General features: G+C 44.0%; 1 protein-coding gene across 1 annotated transcript; it reads right to left on the reverse strand.

Moving 5' to 3' along the window:
- Positions 1-13,293: 13,293 nt before the first annotated feature.
- On the reverse strand, positions 13,294-15,853 carry HRH3 (histamine receptor H3). Its single transcript, XM_049816644.1, has 3 exons — positions 15,634-15,853; positions 15,098-15,264; positions 13,294-14,178 (listed from the first exon to the last, which is right to left on the reverse strand). Exons 1-3 carry the CDS (start codon positions 15,851-15,853, stop codon positions 13,294-13,296), a joined length of 1,272 nt encoding a protein of 423 aa, XP_049672601.1.
- Positions 15,854-20,437: the final 4,584 nt, after the last annotated feature.

The following is a 20,437-nucleotide window of genomic DNA, read 5'->3' on the forward strand; positions in this document are numbered from 1 at the left end:
TGAAAAGTGTCGAATAGCCCCAGCTTTAGTGTTGGAACAACTGTTTGTAGGAGCTTGAATTTGCTGTCCTCAATATACATCTATACCAAATGAAGTAACCTCACGTTAGAGGTTACTGTGCTAATGCCGAACAGGAGGAGTGGCTGTGTGCTGCTCAGCGCAATACAGAGTTAATAGCTTGGGTCACGTTTCTCTGGAGTGCTGCTTCAGTATCTAATTATAACCCACTTGCATCCCATTCTAATTATGAGGTACAGAACTGAGGAGTAACCTCTGGTTCTGCTGGAAATGGGGTATTTACAAAGGAAACTTGGTTTGTGTCTAGGAACAGAGAAGGAAAAATGATTAGGTTAAGAGAGAATGATGAATTGTTTCAGAGAAGAATGATGTGCTATAGGACTTCTTCCCACTTCTTTTTTTGGCCAAGGTTGAGGTGGGCAGGCTTATTTTGGTTTAGGTTTTGGAGAGGTTTTGGTGGCTTTCTTCTGCATGACTTTCCTTAACTAGCTTTTGCTTTCCTCTGCTGAAACCTTTGATGTTGTCCTTGCTTTTCAAGTGAACAAGAGGGAAGAAATGGGGGATTTTCTTTGTCATCCTGACAATAAGCTCATTTTAATCTGAATTGAAGTCCAGTCTATTTTGTATTTCCTAGAGAAGCTTGAGCCATAATTTTGTTTAGCACTTTACAGTTCTAGTACTCATCTTTTTAATACATTTTTTTAGTACATGATTACAACAGTATTTCAGTGCTAATTGTGGTGGGTTTTTTATATTTATTTGCAATCCTCTCCCCCTTTTTAAGTTCTTGGAAAATGTAGGTAGTATCAATTGAACAGAAAAAGAAAATGAAATGTTAATGTAAAAACAAGCATTAAAAAGGACCACACTTTTAAAACATGGATATTGAAGACTCATTGCGGTACATTAAATAAAACCTTGAAACAGCGTGTTTAAGCATAGAATATTTTGCAACCTGCTTTACTTATATGGTTTTGCAAAGCACGTTTTTTGGTATTACATAATATTTTTTAAGGTGAATCGGAACGTGTTTGCAATGAATTGAACTAACCGCAGTAAAGCTGAAACCCTCGCTGAACTTGCACTCAGTGGTTCTGCTGTGCTGCAGCACCATTCTGGGGGGAGAGCAAGGCCTTCCTCCCTCCACCCTGCTTCCAGTACTGGGGAGGTTGTGGAGGTAGCACTCATCGGGGTCTCAGCACGGGGCAGGAGATGCAGGACATGACACCAGATGCTATGTAAAGTCTGCCTGTATTCATGCTGATAGTAAGTATGCTTAGAGCTGTGGTATTAAAGTAGTGGTAGGGCACCAGTTGCTCAAATGCGATGAAAAGTGAAGGCTGCCAGAAGCGTCAGATCTCACTCGGTTTCTTCTTCCATCGCAAGGGAAACTACTTTCACTATTGTATGTGTATTCATTAAGCCTCTTCGTAGTGATTTTTAAGTAAATTTGTGGTAAGTGAATAGGTACTCGAGCATGTTTAAATACTCGAGCATGTTTAAAAACTCATAACCTGTTGTTTTTAAATACCGATTCAAACTACAGGATTACAGGAGTGGCTATGAACCAGAGGTGCTACTGCTAGTAGAACAGGACCTTTGCACATGTTTGTACGAGCTGCTGGATACAGAACACCAATCTAACTTCTTTGCTGTCTTGTCTTCCCCAGGATATTGCTAACTGGGCTCGCTGGCCAACACCTGTGATGTAAGGTTAATGTTGGGACCAGAGGTTAGGTGTCTTGTAGGTGTGCAACTTAATGAGTTGTTAATTGAATGGCAGGTGGAACATAAATAGGGAGCAGACAGACCGCTGGAATGCTAACATGTTGTTTGAACTGTTAACTCTGCCATAGAAATTAAGTGACAATGAATATATGCTGTGGCTTAGTCTTTCTATGAATATCCTTGTTGTGTAAAAATGGATTTTTACTAATAGCAAGATTACCTTTACTTTGGGAGCTCTTATTTTGGGGGGCACTGTAGCCCATAATCTGGAGCTTGTTGTCTTGCATACAAGTTATGAGACATGAGGCTTTTTGGGAGAGGTAGTACATTGTACAGTGTGTGTAGGGAGAACAGGTAACTTTGGAGCTCAGCATCTCTTCAACAGGTCTACAGCCCTGTCATTCCTGTGAAAGTTCTATTTTGGTTTTGGACCTCTTCCATTAATAATGAAGTTCATCACCATTGTGAAAATGGCTTTCATATAAATTAAAATGTCATCCTGATATTGCTAAACTTCATCCCAATATTGGTGTGTGCCTGGCCTTTAAAGAACAGCTTTGTTTTCTTCTGTTTTGTCTTACATACTGCAGTTTCCAGTGCTGTTCCCCATTAATAAGTTTCCCCATCTTGTTAAATAGGGATTAATTGTGTCTGCACTGCAGAGGTCTGGAAATACTGAAGTTAAGGATACTTGGAGGGGAGGTTATATATGTGTGCCAATAATGGTAAAGGATGATTCTGCAACTCTTGATAATAGAACAAAGCTACCTGCAGGCTGCACTCTCGATTTTTCTCTATGCAGTTCTGAAATTTATTATGTGGTATGTGCCCATTTTTCTGAGACATAAAACATAGCTGGTAGAACAAAGGCAGGGAGATTTTTATCAACCTTGTTTTAATATTGAGATTGTGTTTGTCTTTCATTTTCCCACTGAGAGTAATTTTTCATCTCCTCTGTCCTGATTGAAATAGAATTGTCCGAGGAGGCCTTAAGAGCGTCTGATTTCTTATCCACAGTTTTGGGGTATTTTTTTCTCTGCCCTTGTTTATATGAAATACCACTTTGATGCCTCGAAATGTGCATTCCTTGGTTAAACTCTATTCTTTGCTTATTGCTATACTGTTACATCACCAAGGTGGAAGTATTTGTGTATTATATATGTATTTCCTGAATGATGAGTGAAGACAAAAGATTAGCCATACTACTAAACCATATAGTTCTGGTTTAATAACTAAGTCATGTCTGCATGCTCAGTTTCAGTAAGAGGTAATGGGTCTGGCTGGGTACTTTGTTATAATCCATTTTATTCTGGTAACATTCCATTAATTTTAATTGGAGTCACTCTGGCATAATGCAGTGGTGACCCAGGCTCAGGTTGGTTTATTTTTTTTAACCTGAATGTAGCATTGCAGTATACTCAAGTGCTGTTATTTTGTGTCATGGTTATTGGGTAAAATAAGGCACAAAAAATGAAGAGCCCTGTGCTTATTCTCATGTGCTGGAGATGTTTCATACAGGCTAAATCACCTTTTAAAATGCATGCTTTAGAAATGCATTTAGATCCAGACTTATTAGCACTGATTGAAAAGCAGGACTAAAAACTAGCTGCAGAACAAATTATCTTTTGTTATTCAGATCCTCAGTGGGTGCCTTTTTGTCTTTGTAACTGGAGAAATCGATAGTCAATTAATGTGTAGGTAAGAGTCAATATTTTAGAAAACATCTATGGTTTGGGATCAATTTTAGCATATGGAACAACTTGGTCATAGTTTTAAAAATTTCTCATTTGAATCTTGACATTTGTTTCCTCTGCTTAATTACCATTGAGAGTGGAACATCACTGTTTTCCAAAGACATGTGAATCCCCGCCCAGTACATCCTTTGTACGTGCACTAATCAACCGTTGATAGATGTTAGCTATTCACTGTCTAAATCTAGATAAATTAATCTTTCACTAAAAGTGGAAAATGCTTGTGAAGAAAAATATTTGCATGAGGCAATGTAATTGCTAAAACACTGGTTGTCAAGAAGACATCTGTGATATTACGGATGAAGTATCCATATTTTGATTATCTTATTCATGAAATCGTACGGTTTTGTGGCTATTCATTTCCTGTTGTTTTCCTCTGTTAGAAATCAGGAAGATGAGTTTGGGCAGCTAGTTTGCTTTGTCCAGACAGGACACACATTTATCACATTTTAAAAACAACCTGGTAAAAGGTCACCGTATTAAATCAACATTTTTTTAATGCATTATTTTAGAAAATGTTTATTTTCTTCACTTATCCACCCCCACACCAGACATGTAATGGAAGTTTAAAACAGTAGTTTAAATCAACAATTACTGGGACAGAGAGCTCTGTCTAGAAAAACAGAAACTGGTTACATTTAGTAACTTCAATGCCAGAAGTTGTGGTTTTGAAGCTTGCTCATCTATGCCATGGGTTAAGTCCCATGCTAGCTGTGCAAGGTCCCTAAGGCCCCTGTAAGTATAGATGTAAAAAGTGTATTTTATTTTGGCAAGCTAACTCATCTCTGTTTCTATATTAACTGAAATTTTTTAGCTTCATTAACTAATTTATCAGCATTAGGAAAATGGCTTTGAGGATGAAAATTTCATGTGTTTTACATAAATTTTTTGTTGTTGTTGTTAGTATTATAATATGTTGCATTTGAGAGTGATTTATTAACCTTCTTCCACTGGTGGAAACTGAATCACAGGAGGCTGAGGTCCAAATCTAGCTAGGCTGTGAAAAGCCTACGTCCCACTGAATTTTAGAAATTTTGAATTTAAGTATCTGTCTGGATTTGGACCCCAGTGACTTACACAGTCACATAGAAATTGTGTGGCGAGGCAGAGGACCTGGAATTTGGAAAAAAATTTAGTGTAGTGCTAGTCCTGTAACACTACCTTTTTTTTTTTCTGGGTGCCTTGTACAAGCGTAACTTCCAGCTAACCATATATGTCGTATTTGTAGCTTCCAAATACTTCACCGAGGGTGTGCAGAGAAGCACAGAAATACACGGCTCACTGAAGAGATGCCCAGTTCAGCGTGCTGCCTCGCATCTGCCCTCCACAAAATCCTCCAGTTTACCCTCTTCACGGTATTGCAGTCTGTTTTAGTGTTTAGGAGCTTTCTGTGAGCCAACTCCGTTATTTCCTAGGTTTTTTTTTTGAAAGCATTCAGGATTTTTTTTCACAGTAAATAAAACTTGATTTGTAGATGGATAACAAAAATTACCACGTGAAACATGTACAGTTTATTAACTGGTGCTACTAATTCATGTAAATTATCACTAATTAAATGTTCTAAAGATGGGGGTTTTTTAATGCTTATTAAATCTATTGATCTGGCTTATGAAACTGATCAACACAGAACAGTTCTAGAATTGTATATTAAGACTAAATTAAGTTAGTGCTTACAGAATTATCAGAAGTTAATATCCTAATGTATTTAGTCTGGAACAAAACCAGTAATACATTTAACTAACCAGGTCGCTTGATGAATGAGTGCACAGTTGGAAATTTGCTTTTAGTGAATATTCAAGATAAAAAAAAAAAAAAAAAAAATCTATATTCCCACTTTCATGCTAGCAAAGCCTGAGTGCTTTTATATTAATGGAGAAAATAACTGCAGAGGGTAACAAATGTAATTGAATAAAGAAGGAACTTGTTCAGATTTTCTCAGAAAATATATTTGTTCTTGTCTTTAGTTAATATTTCTGTTTTTCTAAGGCAGTTTGCTATATCCTGCCAGCACACAAATACCTCTTCAGAGATTGTTGTACAAGTGGCATTTAGGCTAACTAAAGTTTATGTTTGGTGTTGCTTTGGTGTGGAGGAGGCAATTCTGTTGTATTACCTGCTGATGTGATAACTTGTCATGCCACAGTTGAGTGACTAATACTGATTAGAAATTTTTCCTATTTACCAACTGTGATTGAAAGGCACTTTACTGGTGCATAGTGATGGTACTCAGAGAATTAATTGCTGAGGTGAAAATGTGGTTATTAAGATGAATTGAGCATAACGACCTTAAATAGTTGATTTCCCGGTTCCTGGTCTTCTCTTCAGTACTTCAGCTGGGGCAACCTCTCAAGGAGTGAAGGAAAGAAGGTTGTATTTCTAGGTTTTTTTCAAAGGAAATTAGCATAAAACCCACGTTCTCAGAAACCATTTTTGAGATGATCACTATGTAGCAGAGGTCAGGAGGATGTGGGACTTCTGAGGGGAATTTCTAAGGGATTTCAGCTCTTTATCTTTCCAAAATAGATGAACTGTTCTGCATACTTCAGTGTGCATGGGTTCTGCCCAGTGAGAACTTCAGAAAGGGTATGTTGGGCATTTTGGTCCTTTGCTGAGGTTTTAATTTACCTTGTCGCTGTATACTTGCAATGACAGTCATCCATGCAGTCTTTCCCTTACTCCAGAATTAGCTATATGCATAGCGTTCTTCTGTCTATATGGTTCTGTAACGTACTTTGTGACCTTCATTTTGATTAAAAGTATTGACAGCAGCAGCAAAGGCTCTTCTCACTTGTTACTTTCATGAAAGCTCTTGAGTAACAGCTTAATTCCTAGTTCTCAGAGCGCTTAACATAGGCTTCATGCAAGTGTTATACATTATTCTTTTAGCCCTGTATGTTTTGAATACAAGCTGTATCAGAGATATTAAACAGTGCTGTGGCTGTGATGGTCTGTTAAATTTGTGCTTCTTAGAGTGTAAATTATTTTCATAATGGAGGGTAATTGCTCTGCTTTGTCAATCCATCATCAATTCATGAACACTGCGGGGTGTATGTGCAACCTCATGTTCAAGGAATTATATATGCAACTCCCATTATTGTTTGTTGTTCAATAAACACCTTCTAATGACTAAAGCTATGTGTGAGCTGTTACTTAACAGCTAAAAAATTTGCCAGATCTGTTATTGCCCTTGTAGCAGAGAGCTTGTTGTATGTGAATGTTCAGAGATATCTTGAATGAGATTAACTACTTTGCCATCAGTTTTCCTTCACTGGTAATTGTTAAAAACCATTCAAAAGTCAGTGTCGCTTCACAGATGTATTTTTGTGCTTAAAAGAACAGATGCCTAAGTTGCGGACACAGTCTGCCTACAAAAACTCTTATTTTTGTCAGGAATTGTGCATTTACATGCACGGGAGGGTTTCTTGTGATGTTTGTACACACAGGCACCGCAACTACCCATCTTCATACCCTTTCCTTGCCATCTCTAATATATAATCATTGTATGTTATGGCAGGGCGTCCTAGGAATTATTGACAGGTATTTGATGTCTAAGAAAAGCCTTTATACCACAACAAAAAGTCCTGCTTGGTGCATCCGAGTCATTTAAAACAATGTTTCAGGCTGTAGAATTTTACAAATGGAAAAATAATAGTCTTGTTCTTCCCCCACAAATGTGCATGCCTAGCTCTACCTATAATGTTTGCTAATTGGTTTAAATATTAGTTAGCTTTTGTACCCAGGCTGCGCAATTTGTAAATTACGGAGGGGCTTGTAAATACCTAGTAACAAGTAATGCTCATGCATCCTGGACTATAGCAATAAAAATGGTGCTGCTTTAATGAGTCATCAGCATTCCTGAGCTCGTAACACGAGGTTTAGGGACAGACCTGGGTTTTCTTGCCTCTAAGGGATGTACAAGTCTTCCTCTTCCACGTCGCAGTGGGTTTGTTGAAGTGAATGCTGATGATAGTTTTATATCTCAGTAAAATGATGGTACCAGGTTATAGATAATACCTTTCATCCTGCAGAATTCCTAGTTGCTTTTCTAACCCCACTTAATCCTACAAATACAACTCTATTGGCAGAAAAGTATGTTGTGCAATGGTAAGGAGGAAAGGAGGAGATTTAAGTCAAGGTTAAGGGAACACAGAAGTGCTGTGAGTTCCCTACTATCCACAAGGACACCTGTGAAATCTTGCATGAAAGGCTAGCTTTGTGGTGTTAGAAATCGAAAGCGCGTTTCCTTTTTGTGGCACTCATCCAGGGCGGCTAGCAAAGTGGTTTTATTCTTGTCTACAATTCCCACATCAGAAGTGAAGATAATACTCCTTATTGTGTGTCATCTATTTGCAGAATCAGTTCTGTAGAGTGGAGAAGGTTTCTTTCAAGACCAGGTCTACACTGCAAAGTTGTGCTGGTGTCACTGCATGGGAGCTGGGGTTATGAAAAATTAATCCTCCTTCACAGAAATCATGTTGTTAAACTTCTTTCTAGAAAGGATACTAACCTACTGTCTTTCCATCCTAGTTCTGCTCTGAAAATTAATGTTCATTTACAAACATGGAAGGAAAACCATTAGCATTCTTTCAAATCAAAATACAATCACATCTTCCTGATTTCAAAGCCCATCCCTCTCAGCAAATCTCATTAATTATCCCAGACAGGTGTTTTTCAACAAAAGCTCCTTCTTGCATTCTCTCTTCTTCTCTAGCCTCCTACTTGAGCTAATGAAGCTTCGGCAATGTCTCTGGAACAATGGAGCAATTTATATAACTGCAGGTTGGAGAGAACAAATAAGGAATGGTAATTGAGGACGGGCGCTGAAGAGAGGCGGTGGGAGCAAAGTTCCTCTGTGTAAAGAGATCTCTCATTATTGGTGATTAGGGAGGAAGCATTACAGAGACAAAAAGAAAGTAGCTGTGCTGAAAAATGTTCTTTGATAGTTTGTTGATATGCAGATGCTGCTCTATGAAAGGACCACAGACCTTGTTATGGTGGCCTTTGCATCCTCGAGTTGGTGGAGCGTATGTTTGTATTAAGAGAAGGGAACTGGCATTACCTCCGCACAGGTCTTATGGGAAGTCACTTAGCCCATTGCTTTAAAAAGAGCCTGGGTACGGTTTACAGCTGCGTGATCGTTGTTTAGTCCATGCATAAATTGGATCCTTCTCTATGGAAATAGCTGGGTTTCTTTTCTGTGTGAAGGCTATGTGCTTCCGCAAATATTTGATTCATAATTACAGCAGGTCTTCTTTCATGGTTTTTGAAAACAGGTCCTGCCTGCTTGCTTTATGTCTGGACAATAGGAATGGGGCATTTTTGTTAGCAGGTATGGTAGCAAAATACATATATAGGTGTTTTGCAGGGTAGGTGGCAAGAAGCCCTACCTTGTCTAGTGGTAATGTGTTTTCACAGTTCATACTTGATTATGCCTAGAAGCTCCCTAGTCCCTGCCTCATCCAAATACATATCGGCATTTATATTCTGAACACTAAAAATCAGCAGAATTCAAGTACTCTTTTAAGCATATTTGAATGCGTTATCAGCTACTCTGAAACTTCAAATCAGCTCATAACATTTTCTATATGAAACCCAGGCTCAAGTCTGACCTTGCATCCAGGCATAACTTAGTTATGTTTCTTTTTTATTTGGCAAGGCAAGAGCTCTTATTTCAGGAAGGAATACAAGTGTCTTCCCTGTAAAATCCACCAATGAATAAAATTACTTTCAGCTAAGTTTATGTAACTGTGCCCATATGGTGGTCAGAGACCATAAAAATACTGTGCAAAAGGCTCACAGTGAAATGTGTCCATCTATTCACTCTTTGGGAAAGCACTTCAATAGCAGAAACACATTCTGAAAGCTCAGAGAAAAGTACCATTAGGACTTTATACAGAAATACATTAATGTCACTAGTTGGGACTCTAAGAAAGAGTGGTGCTTGTACAGATGGCATGTGTGCTTCAGTGCGTGTACGTCAATGGTCTTACGGATCACTGAAAGCAGAACCAGTCTCCACCAACTGTCTGTGAGTATTGTGAATTTTATGAGTCTCTTAAAACTGGGTATTTTGCTTACAGCTTTAGCTGTTTGACTGTGTGAACATGTGGAAGAAAGGAATTCCTACCCTGTGTGCTTGCAAAGTCACCTTGAAATTTAAAGATGGTCTCATCACTTTTGAACAAAGTTACTACCAATGGATGTAGGAGAAAACCTGCTGTTTGCCTTCAGTACATAAAAACTTAATCATAAGCTAAGAATTTGAGATCGGAGGCTCAGGTTATCTGGAAAAAAGTCATGTTCAGAATTTAAATAGTTGCAACTCCCATTTTAAATAGCTGCTTCCTCAGCTCGTCATGTGTAGGAAAACCACTTCTGGAGCTAAGGAGTGTTAATGTGTTGTGGGTTTTTGGGGGGTTTATTATTTGATTCAATTAATTCAAGCTCTAAGAAAGGGAAGTTTATAGAAAGGGGGGGGAAAAGCCTGCTAAAATGACTCAGTATATGCTCCCTGTTGCTTAGGTCTGGTCTTCTTGCACAATAATTTTTAATGTTCTTGACATGTATTGGAATGTGGAGGAAATAAGAAAACCAAAACCACCCCTCTCTGTCATCTTCCTATTTTATTCTACTAGAAAGCCAGTCCCTGCTCAGGCAAATGTCTCATATAGGAAAGACTGATAAAGTCTTCGTTCGTTTGTTCAGTCAGAAGTAACAAAACCGTGGTATGGAAGGTATTCCCAGGTCTAGTTTGTCACAGATTCAGCTGTTAACTACAGAAAGCTGTGAGAGCTTGCTTAGCTGAACTCCCATCTTTTCTGTTAAGTTTCCTCTCTCTTAAAATGGTGGAAGTGTGAGTGCTAATAAGATTCCTGGTCTTTCAGTTATGTTTTGGGGTATTTCTGTGTAAAAACAACCCCTCCAAAAAGGGGGAAGGGAAGGAACCCAGCAAGGTGCATTATGCTGTAATCTTACTCCAGTTTTGTTAAATAACTGGTACCTGGTTTGACTTTTCAGTAGTTACCTGTAGCATCGTACTCGTTTTGGTGGCAGTAGATGGCATGCAATCAACATTTATTTGTAAGCATGCTGAGGACTGGTGAGCAGAAATCAGGATATCGGAGGGATGTGTGCTCTAGAGGTACAAGAAAGAGACTTTTGTGTTATGTAGGGGCAAAAGAAGTGGTGCAGGAGCAAGTATTGTGGGCATGACTTCAGAAGCTGATAAAATCTTCCTGGAGAAAGCTGGCTATTTGAATGATGGAAGACCATGCGAAGTGGGGCCTATTTCCATTTCGCAACCAATTTAGTATTATTCTAATGGTTACTTGGCCTCTACTGTATTTCAAAGACCTTCCACTGATCCAGTGAAGATCATGCAGGATAGTCTTTAAAAGAAGAAAACAAAATCCTTTTTCTGGAGGATGAGAACATGAAGTAGGTAACCACCATTTAATACCAGGTTAAAACCAAACAAAAAATAGACACCATTTCTCCACCCTTTTCATGAGGTGTAACACAGCCAGTAGCTTTTCTTTTTATCACACTGAATGATCTAGTAGCCCCATCTCTGTTATGAACAAATGAAGAGAACCACAGCTGGAAACTGGTACCTTGTTCACATTATGACTTTGTCATTTTTAGGCAGGCCAGCGGATTTCGTAATTCACAGGAAGAGTTGGTGTTAGTGTAACCTTTTCAGCTCTAAGTTGCACATAACGCACTCTGGAAAAGAACCAAAGTTGGAAAGAATTAAGCCATGTGCCCTCACCAACCACATCCTTAGTGTGCTGTCAGGAACCTGCTAATCAGAGGTATGAGAAACTCAGCTGTTCTGGGAGCTACTTTTTTTTGTGAAATGCATAGGCTTTAGCTGTCTCCTCAGGCAAATCCATAGATGTTTTGCTTTCAGTTGTATTTTATCAGTTCCAGCAACACTCCGTTTACCATAAAGTATTTGGTGAGCTTTGTGTAAAAATACTTTATTGGGGTTTTCAGAAGGTAGCAGTCACAAGGAAAGGTACAAGCAGGCTCAACAGTACATGCTGTCAATTCTTAGTACACTTACTTCAAAGGCTGTATTTTAACCCATATATAATGTTCTGACTGAACGTGTCACAAGACTGAAATATCATATACACAAAACAATACATCACTTAACCTGACTTCAGATAACAATACTGATCTACTCAACAAATATCACTGGAATAAAATTGGATAGCATTTTCTTTTATTCTTAGCAGCAGCCAAAAAGCAGTTTGCTTACAACAGCGAAGTGTAATTGGCAATCACAACATCATAAGCTTTTGGGTGCTACCACACAGCATTTACGTTTCTATTTGTAAATGTAGTTTTCAGACTTATGATCTTGAGTTTCCCTGTACAATACTGTTAAATATGAGCATTTGCCATGGCAACTAATTACGTATTTGTATTACTATATCACTGAGCAGTGCCAACAGAAGTGGGCAGTGGAAGTATTTTGCTTTATGGTCATACTACCTCTGTTCCCAAAGAGGTTACAGAATAAATGGGCAAGTATGGTGAAGCATGAAATGGGAAGCAGCAATAAAATGCCCAAGATTTTACGTTAAGACTGAAGCTAGAGCCCTGGTCTCTTGAATCTGGTGCTTATATCTGTGGAATTAGTTGACTGCTTTAAAAAAAAAAAAAAAAAAAAAAAAAAAAGATGCCTATGTTGCCTGGATCAGCTCAACCCAGGTCTCCATTCAAATGATGTATTTTAAAAGGAAGCATGCAAGGGTTCTGGAACTTGTGACAATTAAGAGGTCTGAAACTAACTTAAAAAAAAGGAACACAAGATTTACTTCTCTCAGCGCTTCTCATTCTCTAACACATAGCCAAAAGAGTGTTTTTAAGATCCTGTAGAAGAGATTTTAAAATATCTTTGGGTCATCACGAGGGAGACTGTGGAGAAGCTGATACATCTTTCACGTAGGCGCAGCAGCCCTCTTCTTCGGGGCTGCCAGGGCTCCCACGTCCTGCGGGGCCAGGGACCGGGCTTGCTCCTGCTGCACAGCTCCGGGCAGGAGGGAAGTAATTCCATGTGCCGTGGGAGCACTGGCCGGTGTGTGGCTGGACGCAAAGGAAATTGAATCAGTTTTGAAGCAAGGATCAGGGAATGCCGACAGGGTGCTTCAGGATGCTCGGCGCCTTTGAGTCTGGCTGTAAACTCCTTAGGGTGGAGGTTTGTCCCTTCTTGGGGAGTGGAAGGGGCATCTATTGCACCACATGCAACAGGGATCTAGATTACCGCTGTAAGCAACCACGATAAATGAGGTGGTGTCCTTCTGAGGTTTGTTCTTTTCTTTCTGTATCATCACATATGTGTAATATCTTAAGTGTAAGGACAAAACGCTCCCATTTACAGGAAAAATCAGGTCTGCGAACAGGTAAACCGTAGTTTAGTCCAATAGTTTTAGGTTAGATATTTGTTTTTGTTAGCTTTTTTTTTCAGTTTGTGTTTCTCTTTATTTTAGCAAAATGCTGGTGCGGCTCTGGCTAACTAGGTGGCAGCAGAGCTCTTCTGTGGCACCTGCAAGTGGTGGGGACGGATTGCACTGCCTCTGGTTAATGTCAAAAACCCCTTTACCCTTCTATCCTGGGTGATTATGTTGTTGATGGACTAGAATAAATTAATAGTGGTCTTACTGCTGCTTTCCTCGCATGCCCCAGACCAGTGCTGCCAGGTTCTTCCAAGGAAGCGAGCTACAGTACTTTCTCTAACACAGGTGTATTAAACCAAGGCTCTTCTCATCCGCACGCAGGGCTGGCTTCACTTCCAGCAGTTCTGAAGGGGATCATGAGGTTGAATCTTTAGCTTCTTGGGACAGAGGAGTTTAATAAAAGCTCTTCTGAAGCTGTAGTGGCAGAGAGGGTATAGGACAGGGTTGACAGCTGAGTTGATCCAGAGCAGCCAAAAGGAAGTCTCGTACCAGTACTCAGAGATGCAGTGGCCGTGGCAGCCAGCGCGGATGATCATCAGGAGAGTGTACGGTGCCCAGCAGATTCCAAAAATGCCCACGATGATTGCCAGTGATTTAGCCACTTTCTTGTCTCTAGAGAGCCTGAAGCGTTGAGTCATGCTCTGGGACACTATCTTCATCCGTTTCTCCAAGGAGAGAGTGGATGCTGAATTTTTACAGCTGTTTTTGTTGCAACACTTGGGTTTCCTGGAGCTCTCGGAGCTTGTTGACAGTAGGTCTTTGGCACCCAGGCTGGCAGTGGAGGCTGCTGCTTGCGCTTTGCTCTTAGAGAGGTCGAGGGTTTCAGCTGGCTCCTTCTGCTCCCACTTACAGCATTTCAAAGAAAGCTTTGCTTCTGGGCTCATTTCCATCTCTTCAGTGAAGGACTGGTTGTGCACTTCGTGGAAAATATCCAGGCGTGTTTTGGTACGCTTTTGTATGTTCAGGTAAATGCTCAGGTTGAAAAACATTACACTGATGAACGGGGTGAAAAACTCCAGCGTAGAGGCTGTCATGAGAAAATACCAGTTGTAGAAAAATTCAGCGTAGCATTCCCCAGTGGGTATGATACTCCGGCCCGATATATACTCCCAGCTGATAATGGCAGGTCCATAAAGCAGGAACGCTAGTACCCATACCATCACCATCTTCAGCACCGCTCGCTTGGTGTTGCCTTGCTGGGCTCTGTAGGCAACCTGCAACGGGGAAACCTTTTCTTAAGTATGGTCGCACACCCCAACCGGTTGAGGCTCTTCACAAATGAACTGTTAGCATTCCTGGTAAAGTTGCTAGGCAATATCCCAGCAGTCTGAGAAATTCATGTGCCATAGGCAACGGGAGCAATTGCTAGATAAATCAAACTCCTGCAGGGAAGACTTAGAACCCTCATCTTGCAGCTCCAAAACTAGACGTGGCTTCTACTTAGTGGAAATGTACTGACTCGGCTGGAGCCTGGCAGTCTGCTGCATCCCACCGCTCACCTGAGTTGTCCCCAGCTACTCCGGAACTCCCAGGGAGAGGCATGCATTAAACTCCCGGGCTAGGCAGGCATCTAGCTCTGGCTCTCTCTGAGCTTTATAACTAATCCACCTTGTATCTGGAGTCTGGGAACAAGCAAGCAGCAACGGATCTGCTCTGCCTGCGAATTGCTCGTTACCTCCTGCAAAAGGCTGAGCGTTTTCATCTCGCCACGTACCCAGAGACCTCAGGGCCGTGCCCTGCCGAAGTTGGTACTGCAATCTACTGCCTCGGTAGCCAGGGAGAAGCGGGGAATCCAACTGCAATCCGCTTGTTTGTCCTGGAGATAATAAGCCCCTGCAAGTTAGTAATAGGTCTGCTTACCTCGCTGACTCACTTGTACGCTACTATCCTGTCCTCCGGGAAGGGAACACCTGCACAATGGGGTCTGAACCTTAAATGATTTCATTATGCCCAGCAAACTAATCTGAAACCACAGCTGAATTACGTATTTGTGGATAATTATTGCCTTCCATCACCAGGCCGAAAGATTCGCAATTCCTGGAGGATTCGTAGAGCTTTTAATTATTGCAGAGAATCTGGGGAACAAAGCAGGAGGAGAGTTCTTCCCCTCTCAGCTGCCACGACAGGACTCACCGCTCTTGTCACCGAGAGGAATCTGTCATAGCTAATCAGCACGATGTTGAAGACCGAAGAGGTGCAGAGCAGGTAATCAACTACCAGCCAGAGTTTGCAGAGGCTTCTCCCGAAGATCCATCTCCCCGTCAGCACATAGGGCACGTACAAGGGAATGCAGAAGGCACCTGCAACCAGAGGGGACCGTTTCCATTAAGATGCCGGACTCTGCACGGCGGTTGTGTGTGTGTGTGTGTGTGTGTGTGTGTGTCCCCACCACCCACCACAAACCTCCCCGGGGGACCCGCAGGCGCCGGGTCGGGTCTTTCCCCCCGCCCCGCGGCCGCCGCTCCGTTCTCCCCGGCTTCGGGGAGCGGGTGTCGGGGGGACGGACGGACCCACGGACGGACGGACGGACCCACGGACGGACCCACGGACGGACGGACCCCAGCGCAGCCGGGCAGGAGGCAGGAGTCCGCCGCTAAGTTCGCCTTGCGGGGCCGTGCCCGGGCATCGTCTCGGCGTTCGTTGAACCCCGCGTCGGGGCTGCACTTTACCTACTAGGAAATCCGAGATGGCCAGGTTAAGGAGGAAGAAGTTGTTTTGGGTACGCAGGCTGGAATCCGCCACGAAGGCCAACATCACCAAGGCGTTCCCGGCCACGGTGACGGCGATCAGCAGCACCATCAACGAGCCCAGCGCTGCCGTCCCCGCGGCGGCGAAGCGCCCGGCGGTGGCGGCGACGGCGGAGCCGTTCAGCGCCCCGCCGCTCTCCATGGCCCGTTCCCCCGCCGCAAACCGCGGGGGCTGCCGCCCCTCCCCGGCCCGCCCCGGCCCGCCCCGGCCCGCCCCTCCGGGGGCCGCAGCCCCCCGCGGGCGGTGGGACCGGCGCTTCGGTCCGCAGCCGTCCCTGCCTTCGCCCCCGAGCGAGCCCGAGTTCCCGCAGGGCATCCCATCCCGGAGCCTTCCCGCAGGGCATCCCGGAGCCTCCCCCCGCGTCCCGCATTCCCTTCTCAAGCCGGGAGCGTCCTTGCGTTACCCCAGAGCATCCCTGCACCCCCCTAGAAGATCCCTACGTTCCTCCTTCTCCCGCAACCCGGGAGCATCCTTGGATTCTCCCAGAGCATCCCTGCACTCCCCTAGAAGATCCCTACGTTCCTCCTTCTCCCGCAACCCGGGAGCATCCTTGGATTCTCCCAGAGCATCCCTGCACCCCCCTAGAAGATCCCTACGTTCCTCCTTCTCCCGCAACCCGGGAGCATCCTTGGATTCTCCCAGAGCATCCCTGCACCCCCCTAGAAGATCCCTACGTTCCTCCTTCTCCCGCAACCCGGGAGCATCCTTGGATTCTCCCAGAGCATCCCTGCACCCCCCTAGAAGATCCCTACGTTCCTCCTTCTCCCGCAACCCGGGAGCATCCTTGGATTCTCCCAGAGCATCCCTGCACCCCCCTAGAAGATCCCTACGTTCCTCCTTCTCCCGCAACCCGGGAGCATCCTTGGATTCTCCCAGAGCATCCCTGCACCCCCCTAGAAGATCCCTACGTTCCTCCTTCTCCCGCAACCCGGGAGCATCCTTGGATTCTCCCAGAGCATCCCTGCACCTCCCTAGAAGATCCCTACGTTCCTCCTTCTCCCGCAACCCGGGAGCATCCTTGGATTCTCCCAGAGCATCCTTGCATCCCTCCCCATTCCTGCACCTTCCCAAAGGATCCCTCCCCCCAAAAAACAGAGGCCATGGGGGACTGCTTATGGGTCCTGCCTCGGGGTCTCTGCCTCGATGGAGAGGAGCGGAGGTCAAGGCTTAACTTGTCTTTTAATCAGAAGTCACCCAGGAGCGCTCTCCGGGCAGGCAGAGCGAGGAGGGTGACGCTTTTGCCCGTGCCCCTCACGGGCAGCAGGAGGATGGGGTAAAGCTGCCCGGGAGCAGGTAACTCTTTGCCAAGTGGCCATGCCACTTGGTCTGCAAACCAAGGAAGTCCTTGCCCCCAGCCCCCAGCTCCAGGGAGGTGATTAATGCTCCCTTCTCCCTCCACACGTTTAGCTTTTCATAAAGCTAAACGAAATAACTTTTGTTTGAATACTTTCTTCAGTCGGTGATACTCTAGGATGAAGTTACCTGCAACCGTAAAACCCCTGCCCATACTGCCAGCTCCAAACCGCAGGAGTGCAAATGTCTTCACGGGTGTCCCGTCACCGGGGTAGGATCAGCTCACCGCAATCACCACCTCTGGCGAACGGCATGGGGACGTGCAGAACAGCAACACTGGAAACCAGAGCAGGAAACTGGCTGGAGAGCCTGGCCAAGCGCCTCTCTTTCTGGGGAAGTCTGATAGGTTGTGTACATCTTTGAAGACCAGAAATCAAAACAGCAGAGCAAGAAAATTGTGCAAACCCAGAAACATGCATGAAGCTAATGCCCAGGGGGTTTGCTGCCTTCTGATTACTCCAAAAGCTATTTTCACATCAGGAACTATCACAGCCTCACAGAATTCCTCTTCAAACACACCACCACGGCCACTGTCTTGATAGCAGACACTGATCCTACCGGGAGGAGGCTGAAAGGGCTCTTTTAAATCACAGTAAATCACTTGCAGCCAGCAGAGCTGGGAGGTGAGAGCACCTTTCAGCGCAGCGCGGGCAGGGAGCCTGCCAAGCGCTCCCGCAGGGGTGGCCCTTGATGGCACCCACCAAAGGGTGGCCTCCAGCAAGGACCAGCCTCATCCTGTCCCTTAACTTGCCCAGCACTGAGACAACATGCTGGCTCTGTGTTTAGATACAGGCTTGGTTTTTTCCAGGTGCTGGTGCGGGCGCTGTGCCTGATGGGCAGGCAGCCGGCAGGCCTGCGGTTGCCCGACGCCGTGTGTCCCCTTCTTCAGGGAACCAAGTGTCCCCAAGCCGGTCCACGAAGCAGAGGACTCGGTCCACGCCGCTGCCGTGTCCCAACGGAGGATGTCACTGTGGGCTCGTGGGAGCCGTGGGTGGGAGAGCAGAGGATGCTGCGTGTGCGAGAAACTCCTGGTCGGTGGGGTAACGGCTGGAGGGTGCCGTTGGCGGAAGATCAGATTTAACGACACACCCGACTGAATTCCCACCGGGGTGGTGAGCAGACCGGCTGTGCAGCTGCAGCATGGCCACAGCGGAGAGGACCCGAATTTTGTGCATATCATCTCAGACGTGATGGAGAAAGGGCTTCTTTTTTTCCCCTTGTTTAATGAACCCACAGACCACTTTCATTCTGTGACTGTTTGTGATCTGGTGTTATCTGTAATCTCTAGCTATTCAGGCAATCATTAGTATTCATTGAGATGTTTACAAATTCCAAATTATTGTGTGCATGTTGCAGTGCTGTCACTAGGAGCTGTTTGTTGTTTGTTAGCTGTCATTCATTATTCAGAGGTTTTACCATCCAGATAGAAAGCAGAAACCGTAGTTTGTACCTAAGGTAATTTATAAAGTGACTTGAAAAATGTAACGTGGACAAATCTCAATTACTGTTTATCCAGAGTAATTTTCCAGGAGTGTTAGATAAATAAGAGATGACAGAGCTTAGCAGACTATAGTTTTCCTGGTCCAGATGTTTCTCTCTTGCTTCAGCAGAAGGACAAATATACTCCTAATATATTTCAGGAAACATGCTATCTTGGTAACAAAACAAAGGAAATCACCCAACCTAGAAGTGTAGTTAAAGCAGATTACATACAGACATGCAAGCAGATGGTACGATAGCTAATGTTTTGGCCTGGCTTATGCAGTACCTATGCCACATGTAGATATCCCATATGTCCGTAAGTGCTTATATATGTTCATATAGGGTGTATTGATCACCCTGCAGTCAGGCTACGGGGTCCGCTTCTGGGCTAGGAGGCCTCTGGAGCCTCTGAGCCTGGATACCGCTTAATCCTTGTGTAGATAGAGGGGGCAAAATGGGACCCTTCTGGAGGGTCAGAGCTATAGCTCAGCTATAAGCTCTGCTGAGCCTGGTTTCTGTTGATTCTAAGGTCGTGACTGAAAAGCAGGGACTGAGGATGGCAGATGCAGAAGTCCCAGCCCAGATCTCCCTCCTGAACCCGTTCTTGAGGGCTTCTGCCCTGCTGCGGGGATGTCCCAGCTGGCTGCGGCGAGGCACTGGAAGAGCCACAGCTCACAGCCTGGGTGCTAAGGTAATTCAGTGTTTCCTGAACGCACACTCATGGTTCAGCTACAGGAGCAGACGTCCTAGAATCCCCCAGGAAGGGTGAAAAGCTCGGGGCAGCCCTGCTGCCACTGCCTGCAAAAGAATTCCTCTCCTGGGGAGCTCCTGAGCAAGGAGCTGGGAGCTTTCTTCCCCTCTCTGCTTCCTTCCCTACTTTATTTTTGAGAAGCATTTAGCTTCAACATGAATTCTGCAGAACTTCTGTATCTTTAAAAAGAGGCAAGGATAACATGTGGCTTTTTTAAGGCTGCTTTTACTGGAAGAGAAGTTTGCACTTGAAAGTTGTTTCGCATTCAAGCAGAGAGTGAGTAAGAAGTGAATAAGCCTCTTGTAAGATAGCTGTTCTGCGGAGTTAGTTTCTCTATGATGTGAAGCCTGCAGGCTGAGAGACAAAGAGCTTCTGCAGCCTCCTGGTGTTTAGGGAACTTGAGCTTTGGATGTAATTTAGCAGTTGGCCTTATCCTGGATTTTGAGCACTGCAAAGTCTGTTTGTTGACACATTACAGAGCAGTGCCTGAGGACCGTCAACTGCTGCTGGCTTTGCTAAGCCTTGCTGGTGACCGTCGCCACTCTGCTTGGTACTGGTTACTGTGGGGAAACTGGCCATCGGTCTGACTTATGGGGTGTTTTGTACATGCTTTGTATGCATGGGGCTTAGTGCCACTTGCTTCTGTGTCTGTTGTTTATTATTTTAGTTTGGAGGTCCTAGAGGGACCAATTTGGAGTTTCCTTTGCACAGATATATTTCTTCTGTTCAGTATCTCATTTATGTTTTCTCCTGTGACTTGTAGAACTGCATGTAGATTTACAAGCTGGACAGAGGAGGTATGGAGAAGTTCTGTCTTCTCCAAGAACTCGCATCCAAATAAATAAAGTTTCTGTGAGGACCGATTATGCTGGCCACCGAAGACACAGTGCTGGGATCTGCTCTTCCCAGTGGGGCACCTTCTACTGGTCAGGTGTAATTGTCCTTCTTTCTAAAATTTAGCATCCTGTAGTTTTATTAAAACCTCGTAATTCCCATATTATAAAAATACTATGGTTGTATTAAACACCAAGTTCAAGATGGTTTTGCTTTAACACTCATGGGATTCCTTGAGCTACAAGGCACGTGCTGTAGTGCCTGTCAAATCAGAGCCTATTATACATGCATCTGTTTTGTCTTGG

The sequence above is a fragment of the Accipiter gentilis genome, chromosome 14 (assembly GCF_929443795.1).
Source record: "Accipiter gentilis chromosome 14, bAccGen1.1, whole genome shotgun sequence".
NCBI classification, from domain to species: domain Eukaryota; kingdom Metazoa; phylum Chordata; class Aves; order Accipitriformes; family Accipitridae; genus Astur; species Astur gentilis.